The sequence below is a fragment of the Sclerotinia sclerotiorum genome, genomic scaffold (genome assembly GCF_000146945.2).
Source record: "Sclerotinia sclerotiorum 1980 UF-70 scaffold_11 genomic scaffold, whole genome shotgun sequence".
NCBI lineage: Eukaryota > Fungi > Ascomycota > Leotiomycetes > Helotiales > Sclerotiniaceae > Sclerotinia > Sclerotinia sclerotiorum.
Genome location: NW_001820825.1, coordinates 852,271 through 876,661, shown reverse-complemented (window position 1 = coordinate 876,661; position 24,391 = coordinate 852,271). Strand labels below are relative to the sequence as shown.

The window sequence follows — 24,391 nt, the reverse complement described above, 5'->3', positions numbered from 1 at the left end:
CCAAGAAAATCGAGAGGAAATCTCGCAGATGATGCTACGGCTTGATACAGCTGGTAGAAGACTATGCTTGCGATTAGGTATGTGAGTTGCCAGTTAATTTGTATCTGTATTCCTCATCCTAAGCCTTGGTTGACGACATCGATATTGAATTTCTCACAAAATGGGAGTAATATGAAAGCTGCAATATCAACTTCAATATTTGCATCACTACCTGCATCTCGATATTTTCATCGAGTATGCTTGACTCTAAACAGGAAACCATAACACTGTGCTCTTAGGAAAATGAATTGAAGCGGCAAGAGTTTTGAAAACGAATGAGGAGATTCTGAGCATGTTCTTGATAAACAAATTGAATTGAAGAAGATTAAAACTTGAGATCACAAAACATCTACAATCAGGGAATGTGATGTAAAGAAGTAGGCCGAAGATAAAATAAATACATTTTCCAATGTCCAATAAATCATCCAATAACGCCTAACGCCTATGAACTTGGCCCCGTATTACCACCCAGAAACATCTTCTTTAACAATACCTATTCCCTTTTCCCTGCAGCCAACAGTCTCTTCTTCAACTCAGCAATATTCTTTGTTGAGGGCAAGACCTTGTCCTAATACTCATTAGCATCATGTATGTTTTGGGGCAAAAAAATAGGGGGAATTGTAAAAAGGATTCAACACTAACCCAAATAGTATGTGGAAAAAAAGTCGAAACAAACCAAACCGTCCAAGCATTTCCACCAGCCCATTGATGTGTCTGTGAATTCTTCTTCAAAGCATTCTCCACTACTTTTTCTGTATAAACATCTACATCCATTGCAGAAGCCAACTCCTCATCTCCTCCAGCAGCATGTTCAACGATATCTCTCGCTGGGGCATATGGAGAGTTTTCCGGTAACCTCACCGATGGTTGATTGTCAAAGAATTTGGTTCTTACCAAACCAGTGATTACAAGAATGACCTTGACACCGAAAGGTTCGAGTTCAAGACGAAGTTGATCAGTAATATGATTGACTGCTGCTTTACTGGCGTTGTAATATCCTTGCCAGTACATAGGAGAGAAACCGAGGATTGAACCGATGTTGATGATTTTTCCTTTGGCGGAGATGAGAAGGGGTGAAAATGCTTGGGTTACTGTGATGACTGCGAAGACATTGACGTCAAACATCTTTCGGGCAACTTCTACTTCAGTATCTAGTAGTGGCATGGCGTATCCTATTTTTGGTGAGTAACTGTTCTAGAATGCTCTGAAGTAGATATGTGAGATTCAAAAACATACCAGCACCAGAGTTGTTAACGAGGAAATCCAAAGTTCCTCCAGTGGCCAATTTGACGGCTTCGACAGCCATTTTGATGGATGTTGGATCCGTGACATCCAAGGCAAGAGTGTCAAGTCCTAACTTTTTAAGGTGTTCGATTTTGGAAACATTTCGAGCTGTAGCGAAAACTCGAAGACCTTTGCGATGGAAAGTTTTGGCAAGAGAATCTCCAATACCACCTTCACTGCACCCAGTGATCAAAACTGTTTTTGGGGCCATTTTTTATGATTTGAGGATTGATGGGAAGGTTGAAACTATCAACGGAGCTGTGCTTATATATATAGTGAAATGTGTAGATTGCAAATGGAAAATGTATGAAGTAAAAGCTTGTTGATTGATCTATCTATGTAGTTCACTGAACTGTGGTTTATATAACCTTTCTTCAAAACTCTGCATTGAGTCCTAGATTTCAAATAACTGAACACTGCTAGAGTATGTCAATCTCTAGCCAAGTCGGCCCAATGTTGCCCCGCATCCGTGAACTTGACAAGTCTTCATCATGCTTTATCTAATTCTTGATTTATCATCATCGGGCATATCATTGATAGAAGCCGTGTCAAAACGGTTCTTGTGAGTTCAATTTCCGACTTGGGAATGCTTATTGATTAATCATGATATAGGCAAAGAATCATCAACGTCTCATTTATGTAGATTGTATGGTCGAATTTTTTAGCTCACCGCCCTCGCTCGCAATAGTTAATTTGTGTGGGCAGAATAAGTTTGTTGGTGGAGAAAGTTATTAGTAAATACTTACCAAATCACTATGCCGTAATATATTGTATCCTCAGGCAAAAATTCTACTCCTAGCGTGAAATAACACTTTACGCGTCCAAACGCGTCTCCTTCACTTCCTTGAAATCATCCTTCAAAACCACAAAAAAATCTCCAATTTTTAACTTCTACAAATTCAAAAGACTTACGATGTCACCATCATTAGAAGAAGAACTCTCAACTCTCCCTCACGAAATTCCCGCTACAAAACAATCAACAGAACAAACACAATCCCAATCTCCAAATCCAACTTCGACTTCCAAAAAACATGAAGAATATCAATATCTAGACTTAATCCGAGAGATTTTAGAAACCGGTGAACATCGTCCTGATAGGTAAATCTATCTTTATTATTTATCTTTTCCCCTATTCTGAAGAACACATAGCTAATGACAAACAAATAGAACAGGAACTGGTACTATCTCACTCTTCGCCCCCGCCCCTCTAAAATTCTCCCTCACATCCCCAACCGGAACTCCAATTCTTCCACTTCTCACAACAAAACGAGTATTCCTACGAGCCGTCCTAACAGAACTTCTTTGGTTCATCTCTGGCTCTACTTCGTCCCTTCCTCTCTCTGCAGCCGGTATAAAAATTTGGGATGGAAATGGATCCCGCACATACCTAGATTCGATTGGTTTATCTCATCGAGCAGAAGGAGATTTAGGTCCTGTCTATGGTTTTCAATGGCGACATTTCGGCGCTAAATATATTGATGCCGAAACGGATTATACAGGACAAGGTGTTGATCAATTAGCGGAAATTGTATGGAAGCTTAAGAATAATCCATGGGATAGGAGGATTATTCTAAGTGCATGGAATGTGGCAGATATTAAGTTGATGGCCTTACCACCTTGTCATATGTTTGCACAATTTTATGTTTCTTTTCCGAAAACTCCAGATTCCTCGACTTCAGAAGCAAATACAAATCCCGAATCAAAACCTAAAGGCATACTTCATTGTCAGCTTTACCAACGTTCTTGCGATATGGGTCTCGGGGTTCCTTTTAATATCGCTTCTTACGCCCTTTTAACTCATATTCTTGCTCACGCATGCAATCTTACACCGGGTACATTTACTCATACTATGGGAGATGCACATGTTTATGTTGATCATGTTGATGCGTTGAAAATACAACTTGAGCGAGAACCTAGAGAATTTCCTGAATTAGGAATTTTGAGAGAGGATAGGGGTAGTGGTGTTGTGGATGGATGGAAGGGAGAAGAGTTTGAGGTTAGGGGATATAAACCACATGGGAAGATTGATATGAAGATGAGTGTTTAGGGTGTGGTAATGGAGTTTGGAAAAGACAAGACAAAAGGAATGGAGAGGATGTGTATAGATATTAGATGGGTATGGGTTATGAAGGAAGCTATTTCACAACATTGAATATTCAACCCCATGCATAAATAATATGAACAAGGAATTACAAAATGATATATTCCATCCATCCCGCACCTAATCCCACCCATCCACTCCCATCCCAAATCACCACAATCACAACTGCAATCACCCACCCCTCGACTTGAATCGTGATGATACCCCAAACCCCTTGAGCAAAAGCAAAAGTCACATATCACAGGGCCTAATCCGGGATCGAACCGGAGACCTCTTACAATTTAGATTTATAAGCTTAACCAACAGATTAGTTAATCATTCTCAACCCAAAGCAAGAATTCTACCACTGAACTATCAGGCCTGACTTATATTCGTCCTTTAATATTATGGTATATATTCTCATTTGGGGAATGGAAATCTCTGCATGGTGGAGAGAGAGAGAAATTTTCGTGGTGGGTATGTGGTGGGGTGGGTGGGGTGGGGATCGGAGAGGAGGTTAGGGTTAAGCGAGGGGTGAAAGGGGAAAATTTTGAAGGCTTGAAGCGGGGAGATGGAGGAGGGATATTTGGATTGGGACTGGGATTGGAGTTGGAGAAGTTGGTTTCGGCTTGATGTGTAGGGGTTAATAGTTATATATGAGGTTGAGTTTGGGATATTGATGGGTGGATGGTGGATGAGGAGGTTTGGGGATGGATGGGCGGATGGAAGAGTTGTATGATTGGTTAAAATTTGGTGGTGTGTTTGATTTTCGGATTTGAATTTGATTGTGATTTTGGATGTGATTAAAAGAGGAATGGATCAATAATGATAATTAAAGGAATAAGACTAAATATCGGTTTTTGTAAGACTTAGTTGTTTGAGCTGGATACCGGTATGGAAAGGCTTAGGGAGATAAATATCTGAATGATTGAAATCTAATCGCCTTATTATAATATAAGTAAGGTCTTATTATATCCTATATATTCAACGAAAGCTGGCAACGTCTATTCATGAAATCTCTCATATACACTCCACGATTACAAAGAAGTAGGGTTAAATAATTGAACTGAGTGACAATCATAGCGAAAATGCGTTTAATCATAGAGAGAAAATCGTCAGATTAGGCTGTAAGACGATGGGGATATTTGCTAGTCAGCGCAGAGTTTATAACAGCTGCCATCATTTAGATGTTTGAAATTTCAATTTTATCTAAGGTGCTGTCTTATTGTAGTAAATATTTTAATCTAGTTATATCAAAGAGAGTCGCTTCTTAGTTCTCCCCGTCCCCTCGAAGCAGGTCAGTAGTAATTTTACTAGGTTAAGCAAATAATTGCTGTCTTCTTTCCGGATCTGACTTTCCCAGAGATCGAGGATTTATTGAGTGTCTAGATCTATTGGTGCGTTGAAGATATACCACTTGTTAATAATTCGTTAAAAATCGAAACTAACGTCTATTAAAAGGAGATTAACATCAAGCAGAGCGCTATATATATTCTATCAGGGTGATCGTTTTTGGGGGAGATACAAATTCTTCAAATATAGGTACAGACAGCAAAAGCAAAGGTAAGGCTTCAATCACCATTAGATTGTTTGAATACCGCCCTAGGTAGTTGATTCGTCATGGTGATAAATGGTTAGATCGATTTTCATGATGATCACAAAGTAGATGACCTGTCTCATGAATCGTTAGAATTGACTTTCTCGGGTAAATAAATAAATACTGAAATTGAACTTAACTTGCAAGCTTATAACATTTAATAAATCCATCAAAGAATATTCACTCACTCACTCACTCACTTATAAAAAACAATCCTTCCACATATTCGACCTCGAAACCTAATCCCACCACTTTAAAAATGAACTCACTATGAACTATACAAACAAGCACAACAAGTGAATTCAAAGTTTTATACAAAAATCTCCTTCACTTCTTCTCTATCCTCTCCTTTTACATTCAAAAGAGCTTTTAAAGTATATTAAATAAACCTTCTAGACTTCTAGACTCAAATAGTTTTTCCTCATTTTTATAATAGACCCCAAAGCGCCAAAAGCAAGCCCTCTGAACTCAAACTCAAACTCAAATACAAGAAAAGGTAATATATAATTAGATAATATATAGAGATCAGGATATCAGGATGATTAAAATATAAAATTTATTAAATTTGATAATTAATAAAACAATATCTATATACATTGCTACATCTACAAAAAAAAATAAAAACATCAAAAGCTCTCATCAAATAATAATAATTCATGATTCATAATGATACTACATTAGTCTTGAGAATATTGATATAAATATATCCCCTCCATCTATTTACTCGTTTCCCCTAAGAACAGGAAAGAAAATGTTAGTTGTAATTAGCTAATGAATTATTCCCCTTCCATCATTTCCCTTATCATCCTATATCCTCATATCCTCTAGACCTCCATACCCCTTCCATCATACCCAACCTAAACTTTCTCCCCAAAATAACAAAATAACAAAAACAATCTTACCATCCAATCCAATAATAAAATCTCTATCTCCACCCTCATCTCCATCTCCCATACCAGAAACAGGACCAGGAGCACGATCAACCCCCTTTTGCTGTTTCGATATCTGGGATAGATAGATATCAATAGGTAGGTAGGTAGGTAGTATCAACAATACCAGAATCACTTTCAAACGTATTATTATTATTATAATACCACAAAAGTAATTAAAAGCATTGTGATTATTAGAATAATATAATCTTACTATAAAAATAAAATCCATATATCCTATACTAGATACCTAACCTTAATTAAAATCCTAACACCACAACAAAAAAAACAACAAAACAGTAACAGCAACAGCAAATTACCACCCTGGATATTCCCATCTTATTCCCTATCCCATAACCCATATAAAAATCAAATCGCCCTCGCTCATTCACCCATTCATCCCCACCATCAAACAACAACATGCATACTCAAATGCTCCACCGCATCCTTAATACTCCTCAACCACCTCTGATTAATACAATACGGACAACGAATCGGTTGCTCGACTTGCATTGACGACGAATCATTTCTTTCTGATATAACAGCCGGTGTTACGATTCCTTGTGCTGTGTGTAATATGAATGGTTGTTGGGGACTTGCGCTACTGCCTGTTCGGATTGGATTTGTATTTGCATTAGGAGGCATGGGGGCATCGATTCTGTTTGTGTTTTGAGGTGTAGATGTGGATGTAGATGGACCGTTATTCATGGATGTGTTTACGGGATTGTTGGTTCCGTTTGCGTGGTTGTTTGTTTCGGGGAAGAGGACTTGGGTTGGTGGTATATTGTTGTTGCTTCCTTGTACACTACCTTTGCCATTATTTCCATTGCTGCTTCCACTTCCACCACTCCCACTCCCGCTTCCTACCGTTCCTTCACTACCTGTTCCCCCCCCTTGTCCACTACCTCCCTCATCCCCACTTCCTCCTTTCTTCAAAATTTCCGTCTTCGCCCTTCTACATTGTTGTAAATGTACCTCTGCACCAAATTCCCTCATCAAACAATCCCTAATCTCCACTGGTGTAGTTTCTTTCGTAATCGTCATTAATTTAGGTAAAATCCCCATCAAAAATGGTAATCGACTCGCACTATTCCTTTGAACTTTGGGTAGAACCGGTAAAACCTGTCCTGGTATTGACATTCCACTATTACTCCCCCCATTATGTTGTTCAATAACTCTCGCTCCGGGTATAATATGTCCACTTTCCCCTTCTCCATTTCTAACCACCATTCCCGTCGACATCCCTATACCTACTCCATCTAATCCTCCATTTCCATTTTGTCCTATCCCTACCGATATCCCTCCCACATTCCCATCCCAACTCCCATTTCCCGACGCTAATCCCCCATTAATCTGTCCCCTAACCCCAACTCTAACCCCAGCACCCGGATGTCCAACACTAACCAAATCATCCAAACAAGTATGTCTCTCCCTCAAAACCGTAACCCTAGCCAATGGTTCCCTCCCACCTCTTCTCTCCCAATTACATCTCACCACAAACGGACATTCGGGATCTCTCTTACACCCAACCCTAACTCTCCCAGTATCACTTTTCAAAATCCTAGGTTCAAAATGTGCTTCGATAGCCCAAGCATGTAACGCTTCTTTAAAAGCTTTCAAAGAAGGGAATTCTTGGCGTAACTGTAGAGGTGGCATGGCATTTGTGATGATAAGATATCCTTGAGCTTTGAAAGCTCCGTGATAAAATTATGCTTAACTCATAAACTCTCGTCCCATCGAATTTCGTAATCTCGACCACTCATGCGCAAATCGAAACCGAATTGAAAGCGAGTGTAGCGCGTATCCTATTATTGTAGCAATATATCACTAGGTACCTATATAGTCGCAGTCGCAGTCGCAATAGCAACGGGAAAACCCACTGCAACTCAATCAATTATTCAACAGCAGATAAGAATCATTCCATCGATTGCGATAAGATCGTCTGTCTAGCTTGAGCGATGATGCGAGGCGGGGCGGAAGTGGAGCTTGCGAGCTAGTGAACCTGAGAGCTAGTGAATCTGCGAGGTTGAGAGCCAGTGAGCCTGCGAGCCAGTACGCCAGTAAGCCAAAGAGCAAGAGAATCGCAAATCGCAAATCTCAAATCTCAAATCTCAAATCTCCAAACAAAAACCAACGACTCCGTAAACATTCAAGAATGAAGAAGCTCAATTCGAAGTATACACCTCCTCCGCATCAAACGAAAACGAAGCAAACCTCAAACCTCAAACCCACCACACGGACGTAACCTTAACTAGCCAATAAAAGATTGATCGATCTTTGAAAAATGCGTTTATATATTTATATAGTTATATAATTATGCAAGGAGATACCTATATATAATTATATAAATATATCGACTGCTCAATGAAAGAGGTGAAGATGAAGTGAGGGGTGTCTGTCTTGGAATACGGTACGATGTGATATAATATAATATGAACTTGAACATGGACATGGACTTGGATGGACTAAATAAGTGGTATGTTAGGTATATGTAACCTTATTAGCTATGGTGGTACGATACGATACGATGGATGGCGATCTAATGCATACATCTACCTATGTACCTAGGTACCTACCTAGTATCTAGTATGCATGTGTGATTATTAGGTAAGCCGGTTTATTGGGTAGAGTTTTTGTATCGGTATTTCGAGGAATAAGATTACAATTTCTCCCTTTTAGCCAGTTCAAAAGCATATTTAACACTACACTCATTACACATTATAATTTCACAAAATCCTCAATCACTAATCACATCCACAAATCACAACTGCACTACACTACATCCTCAATCTCAATCTCATCCTCATCTCAATCTCAATCAATCATTCAATTCACTACTCCATACTTAAATGCTCGCTGTTCAACGGTTCAAGTACCTATTCATTCACACAGGCTAAATAAAAACTTAGTCATCACTATCATCACCTCTTCCACTTCCCTTCCCTTCCTTTCCTTTCCTTCCCTTCCCTTCCCTTCCCTTCCCTTCCCTTCATACCCTTCCCTTCTTTCCTTCCACCACTCAACAAACAAAAAAAAAGTAATAATCAGTTGATAAACTTCCTCCAACAAATGAAACTTCCATGGTATGTCCGTCACGCACTAAATATGCAAACCCAAAATCTTGAAAAAGTAAAAAAAAGTATCAAGGGGAATAAAGAAGAGGAAGCGCCATAAATGATAACGCCTGATGCCTCCCAATATTCTCATCACCAACAGAAATGTTTTCGAAAGGAAAAAGAACAAGGTATTTATGAAAAATGTGTTGATCTGCAACAAAATGAGTGTGGTGTCGGCTGCTAAAGTTATACCAGCAGCTATTATCAACCCTCACCAAAATTTGTCTGTACATTCGAAGCAGATTAAGAAGGTATAAGTGCCAAAAAAGTAGCAATAGAACATATCGTTCAAAGAATGTGTGAGAGTATTTGACTCTCTATCCCCAAGTTCAATACCGGATACATGTCGATGTAAACATCATCCCCGGCATCATTACTGATATTCGACGTAGATAATGAGCTTATCGTTTCGTTGTAGAGCAATGTCTAGATCATTGTCGCTCATTAAATTTGGTTTTTCTCCACTAGGTTCGTCCTTGTAGTATAATGCAATTTCGTCCCCTTGTGGTATCTTCAAGCGATCACTAATCTTTTCGTAAAGTTGCCTATATTGGATATCTGTAGGTACTCGAATAGCTATCAAATCATCACCGAAATAGATCTTGACCTTCATAGCAGATGGTTGTTGTCCATTCATATTCGCCGCTGGAGTTAATGAATTGCTAGGTGGCTGAGAAAGGGATGACGTCTGACGTGTTGGACCTTGACCGTTCTTGACAGATAATGATGATTGACCTCTTTGATGTCCTGGAGCGGCCGTTAAACCAGTAGGGCCACCAATTGAATATGTTTCTCCATTTAAATCACCCCGCGAAGATTGCCTAGATGCTGCTTGTGTTCTTGAATCGCTTGATGATTGTTGTGAACCACCTGATAAACGATATTCTTCTTCCACTGCATTTGGGTCCATTTCATAATCTCCTTCTCGAGGCGCAAAAAACTGTTTGACAAGAGTGCATCTTGAGATGTATGCCGGCTGAGTCAAAAGGTTCTTGACATATGCGTCCAGATTATGTTGTCTTCCTTCAGTTATAGCATCTGTAACATAATTGACGGGTCCTGGCATATATGGCAAACTTCTCTTCTGTGTACCAGTATTTCCTGCTTCCGCTGGGAACTCTGTCAAAAGAGCGATTTGGAAATCGTAAAAATCTTCGTAGTATCTCGAAAGTTCCCAATGTCTTCCATCTTCCAAAGCTGCTTCAATAACGAACCAATATTTATCTTCTGCAAAACAGTATCGTGGTATTCGAGCGGAAATCGGAGCGTATAATTGAGAAGTGGATTTAGATGGTACGGAATAGGGATTTTGTGGTATTTGTTGAACTGGTTGGACGGCTCTCGCTTGTTGTGATTGTCTTTGGTCCTGATTTTGGATTAGTATAAGCTTCTTGACACCACGCGAATCAATACATACATAGCCTTGACCATTCTGCTGACTCTGCCTTGCACTTTGCTGCAAACTCAATCGTTCCATATTTTGCTGCATTTGTTGCTGCTGCTGCTGCTGTTGTGATGAACCATTGGGAACTTCAAATTTGCCCAAAGTAATACTACTATTCTTGTAATCGGCAGCCATTCGCTTCCATTCTTCCACTTTTGGTACACCCGCTCTCTGAACTGCTTCCTGCGCGTTTGGCACAGCCTTTCCCGTACTCATATCACGTATCTCGATGAAATCCACCGGTATCAGTCCTGGACCTCCTAGTCGTCCAATTGGTTTCGCGACAAACCATTCTGGGTTCGATTGAGCAATCACGATGATTGCTTCACCAGCCTTTGCTTCCAATTCATCGGGTCGTTCCGCCGCAAAATCGTACATAACCACGCCGTAAACCATCGCGCCGGTGCCTTTCATTGTCTTTGAAAATCTTTGACCTCCACCGCTATCTGGTGGACTCGTCAATGTCCCTGAACCGGACATGTCGGAATAACCCGAATCATGATCCACCTTCATCATAGGCGACTTATCTGATATGGACTGCGCACTATCTCGCTCAGTCTTCCCTAACGCTTGAAAGTATGCAACAGGTACCAATCCTCTTGCATCTGGCACCGCGGGATTACATGCCTCGTACCAATCCGTATCATTTTCTCGTCCTATGACGTGAAAGAAATCGCCCCTCGTAAAACCTAATTCTTGGTTCGAATGTGCCTCATAATCATACAATGCGCGAATAACCTAGAATGATTGCGGTTTGTTAGAATGCGAATCAATGCCGTTGCGATTCAAGTATACGAATTGCGACGTACCTTTTTCGGTGGGACAATTGCGACGGCAGATTTGGGCGTGAGGGAAACATGTTGAACTTTCGAATCAGGCTTCTCACCTTTGATCGACCTGCGAAGAGCCTGATAGACAAACATATTTAGTTAGCGATGACTCTTACTTGTTTGTAAAATGCTCAGACGAAACAAGAGACTGGTTGGTGACTGACCTTCATATTGACTGCTTTATCGTTATGTCGTGCTCCTCGAGATGCAAGGCAAAAAAGAAAGGCAATGAAAAGAAAAGAAATTCAAGAGATTCTCCAATTTTGATGGTTTGTATGTCGGGGCACAAGATATGATTGTCGTTAAATGATGTAGATAAAATAAATAAATATGATCACTATCGATCGTTCTTGCTTCTTAACTTTCCTTCCTTTTCTCAATGCAACGCTTCCAACTTTCTTTGAAGCGGCGATAAAAACCCCAAGCGCTACCTAGTACTCCGAGTCCACTCACTACACTATGAAATAGCTAGCTTCCGAAGGACTGATAAGGTGGGGTGACTAAAAAGATGTGAATCCTGTAATGTAGCGTGAAAGAATCTCGAACGATGGGTTATAACTTTAAAGTATGGTGTAGGATAGTGTAGGATAGTGTAAGATAGTGTGGTATGTATGGTATAGTATGGTATGGTATAGATATGAGAGGATAATAAATCCCTAGTAGCTGTATCCTGTCTACTGTATGCGCGCGTGGTATCTTTCGAGGTACTCGGCAGATATCTAGGTACCTAGTTGATGCGGAGCGTAGGTGAATAGAATAGAATGGGATGCAAGAAGATAGATGATGATCTGCAATAAAGAAGGGAGGGGAAGAAAAGGCTAAGCTAGCTGCAAAACGAGATATTTTTTTCTTAAGAGGAGATGATTGTCCAGTTACCCCTCGAACGGCTTTAAAAAGCAAGGTTGAGCCTCTGAGAATGGGGATACAAACGAACAGGGCAGTGTAGTGTAGCCTCAGCGTTTTGGTAACAATGGGATTTTCGGGTATAATATGTGAATATTAGTATTTGAAATAGAGGTATACTTATTATGTAGAGAATAGATTTCTTCTTCACCGGTACCGGATTTCGGATTTTTAGAACAAACTGTTTACATAACAAATAAGTTTCTCAGGAAGCTCCAATCTCTATCAAATATTATAGAAAAAATAAAGTTGGCATTAAAAAGCATCCTCATTATTGATCTGCTGCTGCCTTTTCTTTGTTGGATCAAAGAATCTCTATCTTTGGCTAGAGAGGGGCAAGGGATTACTCCCACAAAAGGATTGAGGATGCTTGGCTTGCAGTTGGGAAAGGAGCATGCATATGTTAGTAATAAAGTTCTATTGACAAGATCTATATTTGCCTGCATATCTGTACATCGACATCTTTGAAATGTTCGAGTATCAGATTTATATTCATGCCAATATACCATGTGTGATTGATCAATCAATCAATCGATAGATAGATAGATAGATAGATATGAAAAGGCGACCCAATGCTGTAGATGATGATAATGACATCTTCTCCAGTTTCATCATTCGACTTCCTAGATGGATACACCCAGTACCAAGATCCCTCTTTTAAATTACTCAATGCTTCTAGACTATCACGATTCCGCACATGTTCATTTGGTATTTATCCAAAGATTCTCCCGATGATATCCACAATTACCGTTAGTAGAGGTTTGATATACATGGCACTAGGAACATTTATTTTACCTAGATGCCGCTTTTCACTGACTAGAAAGACTTTAGAACAAATTTTTGAATGTGAAGAAGTAGCTTTGACATCTTTTAGCTACCTAGCTAAGTTTTATCTCAAATAGTAAAAACATAAATGTTAGAGAATTCAAGTTTCTCTCATCAATAAATATTGATCCAGATTCACTTTCAGTCATGGGAAAATGTAAGATCTTATTAGTGCAGTACGGAGAAAAAACAGAGGAAAAAGCAGCGAGACATTAAAAGCAAATGGTTCCAAATTATCATGCAAACCGCTGAACCTTACACACCTTGTTCCTTCTTATCGATATCGATAACCAAACTCTCAAGGTTGACACGGACGGACAATTGCATTTGGATTTGGAGTACTGAGAGGGAAAACTGGTCATGACATGACATGATGAAATTAAATACTCTTCCTTACACACGGCATTTAAAACTCCACGTTTTGATCGTGCTTTTTCAGATGGTATCAAAAATATCAAAGCCACTTAACATCGTCATAGAAATTTCCCGGCTTGCTGTGTACACATAATTCTATACATAATTATTAGGTACATACATAATTCTATACAGTATCAGGCATCCACAACCTCCCTACAAGATGTGTACCCAAAAATCCGAATCCTGCATCTAGACATGTCTATTGGTTCAAACCATGAAATGCCCAATTTCCTGATCGAGGTGAAATATTTATTCGATGAACCAATTAGATCTTGCGCATAAAGAGTGTAAGGGGACAAGTTTGAATCATTTATTTAAATTGATGATCCCGAGATCAAAAAATTGAAAGTATAAACCTTCTACCTTTACTATTGAGGGTACTAGGTAGTACCCTCTATAGTATTGTCCACCCGTCGTCGTCATTTTCATTAATATTTTATCATTCATTAGTAATTCATGAGTCAAGATATAACTCTATATGTATATCATGACTATTATCCAATATTTATTAATCTACCACCCGAATTTTCATATACTCAAGTAGGTACCTAGATAGATACTTTTCATCCCTTCTTACGAAATATATTGCAGTCAGTCTGCATACACACACCGATCCATACAAAATTAACCAAGGGTATTTCCAACTACTGCGAAGATATGCACACACTAACCAGAAAAGCACTTGGGCTTGGGACCTGCAGCATCATCGATTCCTTCAAAAAAGCAGTGTCTTAAACTTCCCATTCATCATCCAATTATACTCATTATCCCCCACCATCAATATCTCAACGGCGGCACGCTGATGCTGAGGTGAAAACTAGCCTTTAATAGCCTTGATAGCCCTGAGGTGCCCCATCAATTCAGGGCTGAGCGGCTTATTATTTGACGATCTTTTTATTCTGCGTGGCAATTTAGTTACCTATCAATCCTTAGGTATTTTCATGTTAGTGAGAAGTTAGAGTTGACTAGACTTTTGAAGATTTGAGCATAGTACACAAAGCGATAGATAGGTATAGATAGATAGATAGGAGTAAAGTAACACAATTGCGTACCTATCTGCAAGTACCATTCAATTACATTTCTAATGCATGTATACTTAGGTACCTATCTATATATATTTTCCATCTCTTCTTTTTCGTGAACACATACCGGCAGATGCACTTTCAATCCCTCTCAATATTATCATCTAGTATATGTATAACATCGATAAATCCATTCCCGTCTTGAATTAATTAATTCTATATTACTTTTCCTGACACTTCCACTCCCTACTACCTCCAACGTAAAGCCACCTCCTGTACCGTGCCTGAACATACTACCTGGTAGGTAGGTATTGATGTACACAACTTACATCTAGGCGTGGCTTACTTTTTGCAGGAATATACTCGTACTCTGTATCACACATATATACTTTGAACACAAAAAGAAAAAAAAGGCAAAAGTACTTATCTGCATCTACATAATCTATAAACATCCCATTCATCCCATCCCATTCACCCCATCACGGAATACAACATCCAATTCCTCCGAACACTCAGCCTACCGAATTCATCATCACACATCATACATAAGAATCACAATTACCTACCTATCTCCATACATATAAATCTTCAACCTACATACCTACTCTTAGATTAGATAATTATTCCACAGAAACAACGCTCACACAACAGGCAGATTGACGGTCAACTAGGTATGTTATTGGAGAGGCTATTGACACTATTGAAGTAAATACAAATACGGAGTATAAAGTTTTCCGACCCCACAAGCCAAACGACTTCTGAAACGAAGATATCGAAACATCCTACGATCGATCCTACGATATAACTGAGACGCTTCTTCGTAAACTTCGTGAAGATACCACGACATGCTATTTATTATTTTTATTTTTGTTTTATATCAGTCGTATATACCTAGCTCACTTCCTTCTTCCTTCTCGTGCGACATCATTATTGCTGAATAGATACGGTAAGTTACGATTCCTTATTGGATTTTGACTTTTGTGAAGAAGATATTTTGTTTTGTGATTATATGGAGGGTTTCTTCTTCTCGATGTTATTTACACGTAGAAGATTGCTAATTAAGGTGTAGTGTGGCTGTTATATAATTTATATGACTTTGATTTGATTTGATGGCTAGGGATAGTGAGATAGATACGATGCTGTAGGAAGAGATCTTAGATTCTACTAAGATCACATCACATCATATCACATTACATTGCCGTGCCTACTACTAGGCCCTAAAATCATGGATTTGAGTACGAAAATACCAACCTAATAACCAAAAGACACTGCATATCATTCTACACTAAACCGATATATTTACCCATCCACCTTCCCCCGTGAAAGAAAATACCGCGCTCCTATAGCGATTCTAAGACCTCCCGAATCTCACATCTCATCGAATCTAAATCTAAATCTCAAATCCTAGTATACAACCTAACCATATAAACATACTGGTGTCTAAAATGACGTAACTACCTAGTATACATGTAGACTTGTAATTAATCTAGCTAGCTTGTTATAATATATATATACTGAATTAGATATCTAGTATTCCTTATCTTTATATTCTTATTAGTCTAGATTATAAAATTATTAATTTTTATTTTCTTTTACTTTTCATGGGTGTATAATATAATGAGTTTACTGAAAAAATTGATAGTGATATTAATATTATATACTAGTAAGATTACCTAGTAGGTAATTAATTATTGATTCACCTCTCCTCACCTCAACTCACTCCAAGTCATAAAATAGATATAGTCCTCTTACCTAACAACCTACCTCCTAGAAAATCACTTCATTTCACTCTAAACCTCCTATGTACATATATACATATAAAATCCTTCAACCCTCAACCCTCATCTCTCATCTCTCATTTCTTATCTCAACTCTCAAACCCTTAACCCCCATCCAATTTACCCTACCTTACCATTTCATCCAACCAACCATCTCAACTATCGCCTATACTCTTCTCCGTAACCATAACCCTAACCAAAAGTAAGCCTAAACATATACCTCATCCCTCATCCCCATTCCCTAACCAAACCCACGTATCGCGTTACCCAAGCACATACACACTCCATATTCAAACACAATCCCCAGTCACCAATTCCCAAGCTCAACTTCAACTCTACACTCGACTCCACACTCCATTCCCCATTTCCATTTCCCCACTCCCCGACAAAGTCCACCCTCAACATCACCCAAACACGATACATACGCAAGCACAAGCACATACTTCACCCTCCGCGCGTCAAACTCAATACCCCCGACCAACTCCACACTCAAATACAGTCTGTACCCAAGCTCAAGCATATACTCCACACTCCAAATCCAAATCCAAACCCAAATCCAAATCCAAATCCAAATCCAAATCCAAATCCAAATCCAAATCCAAATCCAAATCCAAATCCAAATCCAAATCCAAATCCAAATCCAAATCCAAATCCAAATCCAAACCCAAATCCAAACCCAAATCCAAACCCAAATCCAAACCCAAATCCAAACCTTCCACTACACACTGCACACCGCACTCCCCGACCAAGCCCACACATCGCATTATCCAAGCACACATCCAACCCTAGATCCACACCCAACCATAACTCAACACTTCAAGCTCAGTGCGTCAAACTCAATATACAATATCCAAACCCAAAACCACACCGCAAAATATAAATCCACACTTTGGTTTCTATTCATAGTTCTTAGGTTTAGACTTTATCTTACTCTTGGCCTATGCGAATGACTGAACGATTGATTCGAGATAGAACGAGCAAAGATAAAAACTAAAAATATCTACGAGTAAAGCAGCTCTGCTTTTATATTCAAGGTTTGATGGAGAGCCTTGGGTCTTGAGTTGTTGGTGTGAACTTTCGAGGTACTATATATAGGTATGTATATGTCATATTCATTCGACGAAAAAATCTCAATGGAACCTTTATTTAGTTGTATTTAATTTTCATGAAAATTTGTATCCAGCTATTTTCGCAAACTTTTGTCAGTACTACTTGATGTAAACCCTCGTCTCTAGTAGAATATATACAGATCTACGAGGGTATTAAAAGCCAACAAGATACATGAAAGGCGGATACCGCCAAATGATGCACACTTAATTGCCCATCACGTCGTCCAAGAATGTATCAAACGCTCCCTCCCACTAGCACCATGCAAAGAACCCTCGAACTCCCGACCCAACTGTGCTTACCATGAATGGCTAGCACTCACTCCACTCTACGCCCATGCGCCAAAACTACAACTCCACCTAAATATTCACCATGCATTAAAGAAAAAGAAAATTTTGACTGTGCAAAGGATTTATGTCGTTCGCAATCGAAGAATGGAAAAAAAGAAAATTCAGGTCTGCTCTTGATCGACTCGAAGATTCGTTCTTCGAAAGAGTAGATGAAAACGGAACGAGCAGTCATCTAGACCCGCACTTGGTTTCATAAGCGAAGAAGGCCAACCAGAAGAATGAAATCATATAGGTTTGAGCTGAGGCTGCCTTGAAATAACCATGGAGAAAGAAAATGACGAAAAAGACGAAGAGATGGCAGAATATAACCCAAGTCGAAAGGTATAAAAGTGTTAGATTTGGCCCTTGATATCAATCGCGCGGAAGGCTTCAGCTTTTGCGTTCTCAAAAATCTGGCCGGCTTGGCCAGAGAGGAATCGAAGGTCGCCATCTTTCTCCACTAATAAAGCCTGTCCATTGTGGTCACAGATAAATTGAGCAGCATCGCCATCGGACTCGAATCCTAGTTCTTCCGTGACGAACCTTAATTTGACCTCAGGTTTGTAACTAGAATGTGTTAGTAAATCTTATGAGCAATTTAGATGGGTCAACTTACGTTCTGCAAATTTTTGACAAAGCAGCTAGACGTTCTCGGGCGACAAACATATCCATAAGATAAGCTCCCATGTTCGGGGTATCGAGGTAAAGTCTAAAGAATTTGTGATAGTTTCCTAATGCTAATGCCGAACGTACACTCAGGGCGTGTCTTACTGCTTCCGATTCCTTCTCTACTGTAGTTAGATCCGCAATGACATCATTTAGTGCAGTGCGGTTAGCTGTGTGAATGAAATACAAGATACGATATGCCTTGAACTCCACTGGGTTCCCTCCAATCTTCTGGGCATAAAGAGCCCGTAATTGGGTCTGACATTGATTATACTCACCGAGATCCCCCTTTTCCAGTGCGATACGTGCGTGGATTTCGTAGACTGTGACAGTAAACTCATTTTTAATGCGTTGAACCGTAAGGTCCTGACGCATAGATTTGAACTGATCGCAGATGTAAGAATAGTTCCCTTCCTTTTTCCACTTCTTTTTCAAAAGATCTAGGGTTTCCCTTAATATGTACTCAGGGCGAACCTGTGAAGCCACAGGTGCAGTAGTCAAACGGAAATATTCCTTCTCTAACGATGTATTCGTACCAATCAAAGGACCCATCATAGGTTCGGGTGTCGGCGTCTTAGATTTGTGGGTAGATTTATAGCCACCGTCAAATCGTTTTTGTCGCTTCTCAAGGTTTTTTTGAAACTTACTTGTACCTTTATAAGAGAGCTCGTCCTGGAACGGTTGTTGTCGTTTATCGAAACGTTGTTTGGAAGGTGTTAAATTGGTACGGTCATCATTTCCGGTGCGATTATTAGCACGCCACGGCGGCGTTGCGGTGAGATTATCATCACTACTTCCTTCTATAGACTTTCTCTTCTTTCCCGAATTCGTAAAGCCGGTGGAAGCTAATTGAAAGTTTAGAGATTCCTGCTGCCATGCCGCTGCGGCCTTTGATCGCTCGTTTTGGATTAACTGTTGAGGGAGTGGATAATTATCCCAATCACGACTGTAAAGTGTATCGGTGTCGGATGCCTCGGTGATGGTCTTTTTTAACATGTCTTCCATATCTGCGCGCTCAATGCCGTGGATGGCATGTGCGACATCAAATGAACGCTGAACATAGCTACGAACTGACTGCGGCCAGTCCCTCTTCTTTTGGACAGGAGGAGGTATTGATTGAGGGGGTGATTGCTGGGGGATTACTGCTGGGTTATAAATTATGGGTGGGGCTTGATTAAATGATTGTCGGACTTGCACTGGATGATAAGCTGGGGCAACTATCGATGGAACTGTAATATTTGTTAGAAAACTATGATAGATTACTGGAATTAAAAGTATTGCTGGTGCTGGATTCTCACCTTGCTGGTAGCCATACGAGCCCGTAGTACCTGGAGGCGGTGGAATATTCGAGCTCCAAGGTGAAGCCATCGTATTGAACATATAGAACTTATTTCAATGTGTTCTTAGATATTAGTGATGCGATACAGGGAACGCGACAAGGTTTTCTAGTAAGAGAATTTGTTGAGGAGATGGGGTGTAGAAAGGGTGTGATTTTGTAGTTGTCGACGTTGAAGTGGTGGAAGTGGAATGAATGTTTTGTAAGAATGGCTGGTTTGGCTGGTTCAATTAACCGAATGAGTTGTCGTATAATTGATTGGTCAGGAGGTGACAAAACAAAGTCAAGACGGAGTACGGTAGTCTAAATTCAACTGTTTGATTTTCTTTTGTCTGCTGCTTATGTAAGATTTTCATTACTTGTACTGCATCACGATAAGGCAATGATAAGTGAACATGCAGTAATCCAAAGTATCTTAACAACTTTCCAAAGTCCTTATAGATGCTACAACCCTTAGTTCTTGTTGTTTCCAGCAGAGGTGGACAATACTGTTCTTATACAAACACCTGAAGAACTGTTAGTATATGGCTTGTCCGGACGAATGTTTTTAAAACATTTAGACCTCACTACTGCTTTGAGGCCATTCTATTTGCCAGATGAGGTCAACCTCTTTGTTCAAGATAATATTGGACTTTATGAAGGGTGAGTGTCCGCTCAATCAATAAGAAGAAAACTTGCTTACCCGAAATGTAAATAGGAAATACAAAATCCCAGATCATCAAAATGGCCAGGTCTACCTGACATCTCATAGAATATGTTATGTAGATAATGATGACCCTAGAAGGAATTCCGCGGCAATAGATCTCAAGGATGTTGATCGCGTTGAATTCTATGTAAGGACTACTAGCCATACCCTCGAGCCTATGTATTTTTAACATTGTTATAGGCTGGTTTTTTTAAATCATCTGCGAAGATTACTCTTGTTCCGAAGCCTTCGAAGCGGCCCTCAGTTCAGAATCGAGCTTTAACAAGCCTACATTCTCCTTCCAGAAGTGCCACATCATCCCCATTATCTCGAACTGACAGTCCATTTCATCTGCCAACGCCCGAACCCACACCTGCAAGTAATGCCACATGGATTTGTCCTATCTGCTCTTTCTCGAATTCTGTGCCATCCAATTTTGATCCAGCCACATCTAATACAAATAATCCTTTGCCTCCGTGCTTAGCATGTGGTATTAAGCCTCCATTCTCTCATGTCCTTAAGGCAGCTATATCCGGTGCAAGCAATCGACCAGCTCCAGCGTCCACACCATTAAAGACACCAGTGCCAGTGAGAGGTAGTCCGGATATTCGCCCGCAATCGGATCTCTTCGATTCACCTTTGAATCGTTTCGGACCTGATCAGAGTGGATCCTCTTCAGCTCAGAGTAGTGAAGCACCTGTTGCCTGTCCCAGATGCACTTTTTTGAACCACTCTTCACTTGTAGCCTGCGAACTTTGTGGGGCACCATTACTATCCCACGATCTCCCAACAGATGTGCATCCGTCACAGCAACGTAGAAACTCCCCCGGCCCCACGCTCAATAATCTACCAGCTCCTGGAACCGAAACCAATGAAAGCATCAAGCTATCATTTCGGGGTGGTGGCGAAAAGGTATTTCTTGAGCGTCTCAAAGCATGTATGATACAGCGTAAATGGCTTCTTCATACTGCCCCTCCTTTCCCTAAACCCAACCGCCATGCAAGGACAGATAGTGGGTCAGGCTCTGGTACTTCTACAGCAGGTGGCGAGCGGGCAAAAACAGTTGGAATAGCAGGTCTAGAGCAGAGACGTCTTGAAGAACGTAAGAATAATGAATTTGTCATAGGAAATGCTTTTGAGGATCTTGATGCATTGATGTCCTCGGCTAAAGATATCATTGCCCTTGCAGAATCATTGGCGAGCAGTAATGGTGCGAATGGAAATACTGAGTCTAATGCCGTTGCAAGTGCGCTTGGTTTGGTCACGACAAAAGAGATGCTTGGTGGTGGAAGCAATGCCGAGTCACTATATATCTCAGAGCTGTCACGAAACCTCGCAGAATTCCTCATGGATGATGCCAGAGGAGTATTACGCAAGGCTGGTGGTATAATTAGTCTGGTCGATCTATGGGCTACTTTCAATCGTGCTCGGGGTGGCGTTGAACTTGTTAGCCCATTGGATTTTGAAAAGGCCGCAAGATTGTGGGAGAAGCTAAAGCTTCCAGTACGACTAAGGCAGTTTCGAAGTGGGGTGCTAGTGGTTCAAGGCAGTGATAGGACGGATGAAAAGACTATAAAGACTTTACTAGCATGGTTAAGGGATTTGCATGTGTTTCCGCCAGAGAAAGAAGTACCTTGGGATTGGCAAGAATTTGGACAAGGTGTCACGTCGCAAGATGCCGCAGAACGCTTTGGGTGGAGCATTGGAGTTGCAGAAGAAGAGCTTGAAATGGCTGAGGAAAGGGGAGCTCTATGTAGGGAAGTGAGTATAGAGGGTGTGAAGTTTTGGGAGAACTGGATTGATTCAACCCAGTCTCCAGCACCAAACTTACAGCTTGCTGATGTGGGAAACCTTGTTGGCAGCTATGTATGAATAAATGAATCACATATTTTTTGAAGTGCAAATATTAAATCCAGTCATGAGCTACTTTTGCATATTTCCCTGATTCAAACGGAGATTTCGAAACTCGATCAAATCAAAACTCTCTTCCTCAACTGCTCCAGTTAAAAAACCCGCCAGATATTTATTTTCTCTCAACAAAAGCAAAAAAGCAGACCTTCCATCAAAAAAAGACGATGAATCCTTCTATCGCTATGCCAGTGCCGGTACCTAGCACGCTCTGGATATGTGCCAACTTAACAAAAAACAACTCTAAAACTGTAAGTATCTAGCTGAATCTGTTGCTCCTTTTCCTGACAGAATTCTAGGTTCAATGTGGCGCTTCCAATAACTCTTCTACCTCAACTTGTAGCTCCTGTCATCGAAGAATGGCCCGCACTGCACCGTTTGGGTGAATCAATGCGAGATACGAGTTGGTCAAGATAAAGATACTTCGGTATAGATACGGCGATTCAAAATTCGGAGAGTTTAGAATCGCCTTTACGAGAAGGATACTACAGACGATCGGACCGGCGAGCGAATAGTTGGGATCAAGCGACAAGAATAGCTTCTCATCATTGAGTGATGCGGGGTTTACGAACGAAAACTGGCTGTTGATGTTTGTACGCAGATATTGTGAACTCTATGTGGGGCCAGTGGAGAGACAGGAGTGAGGAGTGATAGGTGAGGTTGATTATAGGAGGTACGGTGGATGAGGCAATAGTAATATTATATCACTGCAGCTGTTGAATACCATATGTTCATGGTAGTTTACCTTGTTGCATTGTTATTCTTTTTTTTCTTTGCGCCATATTCTTTATATCACAATACGCTACTACGTATACACAGTTCTTGACTTCTCGCGCCGTCGAGTTGATATGGCCAGTACAGCCATCATGTTTTGCAACGGTTTGATCTCATGTTTAGAGCAGTCAGTATTTGGAATCTGCTCTTTGATGGAAACCATCATATAACATCTTCCATTTATCAAGAAGTAAAGAACAAACAGCTTTCATCATACACAGTTGTGCAAGTACTAGCATATCATACAAATAGCACTTACTATTCACAGTACATACTTCCATACAAGCAAAATGGACACAAGAATTTTCATGCTACTCATGTCCTGCCTGCCCATGGCACCAGCCCCAGATACATTTGCACGAACATCAACTTCTGAATTCGCATGCAAACCCCAATCTTGACCCATAGCTCGCCGAAAATTCGAAGGTCCTTCCTATAGAGGGGCAAAAGTCATGAGTTGGGAAAACGAGAAATTATCTTATAGAGCTATGAAAAAAATAACGGGGCTTAATTGTCATCGTGGCTTGGGTATGCAAAAGCGAATTGGGAATTCAAGTTCGAGTTTGAGTACGAGTTATGGATTTGGGTTTTATTGGACATGTTGTAATCATATTTGTGCAAAGGCAAAGGTTATGGGTCCTTTGGGGGGTTTAATGGAAATTTTTGTTAGGGGGCCGGTAAGTTTTCTTTCTTTGATGTTGAGGTTGAGGGGCTTTAATTTGGTGGATTTTGCTGATGTTGATGCTGATGTTGATTGTATAGTGTAAGAGGAAGAACTCGCTTGCGGAGGATAAATGTGGAGAGTGTGGGCATGAGGTTTGTGGTTATTGTGAAAAGGTTGCTGAGTGTTCAGGGACAAATGCGACTGGAAAGTCGAGTAGAAACGTAGGCCATTAAATTTGCTGAAGTATTAGTGGGCAATGTATGCATAAGGGAAAATAGTAGCGGGGAGAAGGAACTTGGTGGGCTGTAGCCTACCTTCACTAAGGAGTCACATCAAATGAAAAAAACTGTAACCCAGATGTATGTGTTCAGATATGATTATCAGCAACAAGAAGAGAGTCATCCTCTGAGTCCCTGGCCCCAGAAATGTATTACAAGATCTGACCGCGTCTTTGATCCCTGACAAGAGGAATTCTGCAGAATCCATATCCAACCACAGCTACTGCCATAAATCGAAAGTTTGGAAATAGATGTGTGAACATGTAGCCTTAAAAGCAAGAAAAATTGTGAGTAAATCTGCAGAAAATGGCTTCCTGATAACCTGCACCAACGGAAGATAATCTTTGTATGGCTAGCAATGCGCATTATATTTTGAATTC

At 40.3% G+C, this 24,391-nt stretch overlaps 10 protein-coding genes and 1 non-coding gene across 11 annotated transcripts; 3 read left to right on the top strand and 8 right to left on the bottom strand.

Annotated features, from left to right (window-relative positions):
- Positions 1–532: 532 nt before the first annotated feature.
- SS1G_08457 (hypothetical protein) lies at positions 533–1,534 on the bottom strand (the record flags this gene model as incomplete). Its single annotated transcript, XM_001590667.1, has 3 exons — positions 533–607; positions 682–1,211; positions 1,276–1,534. The coding sequence occupies 3 exons, from the start codon at positions 1,532–1,534 to the stop codon at positions 533–535; spliced, it is 864 nt and encodes a 287-aa protein (XP_001590717.1).
- Positions 1,535–2,236: 702 nt separating this feature from the next.
- SS1G_08456 (hypothetical protein) lies at positions 2,237–3,370 on the top strand (the record flags this gene model as incomplete). The annotated part of the gene is made up of 2 exons (XM_001590666.1): positions 2,237–2,421; positions 2,491–3,370. The coding sequence occupies 2 exons, from the start codon at positions 2,237–2,239 to the stop codon at positions 3,368–3,370; spliced, it is 1,065 nt and encodes a 354-aa protein (XP_001590716.1).
- A 297-nt stretch (positions 3,371–3,667) lies between these two features.
- On the bottom strand, positions 3,668–3,785 carry SS1G_14628. Its single transcript has one exon. It is a non-coding gene; the product is annotated as a tRNA-Pro (tRNA).
- Positions 3,786–5,716: 1,931 nt separating this feature from the next.
- On the bottom strand, positions 5,717–7,585 carry SS1G_08455 (predicted protein; the record flags this gene model as incomplete). Its single annotated transcript, XM_001590665.1, has 4 exons — positions 5,717–5,733; positions 5,903–6,005; positions 6,144–6,166; positions 6,358–7,585. The coding sequence occupies 4 exons, from the start codon at positions 7,583–7,585 to the stop codon at positions 5,717–5,719; spliced, it is 1,371 nt and encodes a 456-aa protein (XP_001590715.1).
- A 1,833-nt stretch (positions 7,586–9,418) lies between these two features.
- Positions 9,419–11,489, bottom strand: SS1G_08454 (hypothetical protein; the record flags this gene model as incomplete). Its single annotated transcript, XM_001590664.1, has 4 exons — positions 9,419–10,411; positions 10,463–11,227; positions 11,299–11,397; positions 11,484–11,489. 4 exons carry the CDS (start codon positions 11,487–11,489, stop codon positions 9,419–9,421), a joined length of 1,863 nt encoding a protein of 620 aa, XP_001590714.1.
- A 1,813-nt stretch (positions 11,490–13,302) lies between these two features.
- On the bottom strand, positions 13,303–13,419 carry SS1G_08453 (predicted protein; the record flags this gene model as incomplete). The annotated part of the gene is made up of 1 exon (XM_001590663.1): positions 13,303–13,419. The coding sequence occupies one exon, from the start codon at positions 13,417–13,419 to the stop codon at positions 13,303–13,305; it is 117 nt and encodes a 38-aa protein (XP_001590713.1).
- Positions 13,420–14,375: 956 nt separating this feature from the next.
- SS1G_08452 (predicted protein) lies at positions 14,376–15,411 on the bottom strand (the record flags this gene model as incomplete). Its single annotated transcript, XM_001590662.1, has 5 exons — positions 14,376–14,383; positions 14,517–14,545; positions 15,053–15,079; positions 15,226–15,334; positions 15,378–15,411. The coding sequence occupies 5 exons, from the start codon at positions 15,409–15,411 to the stop codon at positions 14,376–14,378; spliced, it is 207 nt and encodes a 68-aa protein (XP_001590712.1).
- Positions 15,412–16,776: 1,365 nt separating this feature from the next.
- On the bottom strand, positions 16,777–17,028 carry SS1G_08451 (predicted protein; the record flags this gene model as incomplete). Its single annotated transcript, XM_001590661.1, has 1 exon — positions 16,777–17,028. One exon carries the CDS (start codon positions 17,026–17,028, stop codon positions 16,777–16,779), a length of 252 nt encoding a protein of 83 aa, XP_001590711.1.
- Positions 17,029–18,053: 1,025 nt separating this feature from the next.
- On the bottom strand, positions 18,054–18,387 carry SS1G_08450 (hypothetical protein; the record flags this gene model as incomplete). The annotated part of the gene is made up of 2 exons (XM_001590660.1): positions 18,054–18,267; positions 18,317–18,387. 2 exons carry the CDS (start codon positions 18,385–18,387, stop codon positions 18,054–18,056), a joined length of 285 nt encoding a protein of 94 aa, XP_001590710.1.
- Positions 18,388–20,243: 1,856 nt separating this feature from the next.
- Positions 20,244–22,681, top strand: SS1G_08449 (hypothetical protein; the record flags this gene model as incomplete). The annotated part of the gene is made up of 4 exons (XM_001590659.1): positions 20,244–20,344; positions 20,454–20,535; positions 20,910–22,253; positions 22,595–22,681. 4 exons carry the CDS (start codon positions 20,244–20,246, stop codon positions 22,679–22,681), a joined length of 1,614 nt encoding a protein of 537 aa, XP_001590709.1.
- Positions 22,682–23,161: 480 nt separating this feature from the next.
- Positions 23,162–23,966, top strand: SS1G_08448 (predicted protein; the record flags this gene model as incomplete). The annotated part of the gene is made up of 3 exons (XM_001590658.1): positions 23,162–23,174; positions 23,478–23,746; positions 23,832–23,966. 3 exons carry the CDS (start codon positions 23,162–23,164, stop codon positions 23,964–23,966), a joined length of 417 nt encoding a protein of 138 aa, XP_001590708.1.
- Between the last annotated feature and the right edge of the window lie 425 nt (positions 23,967–24,391).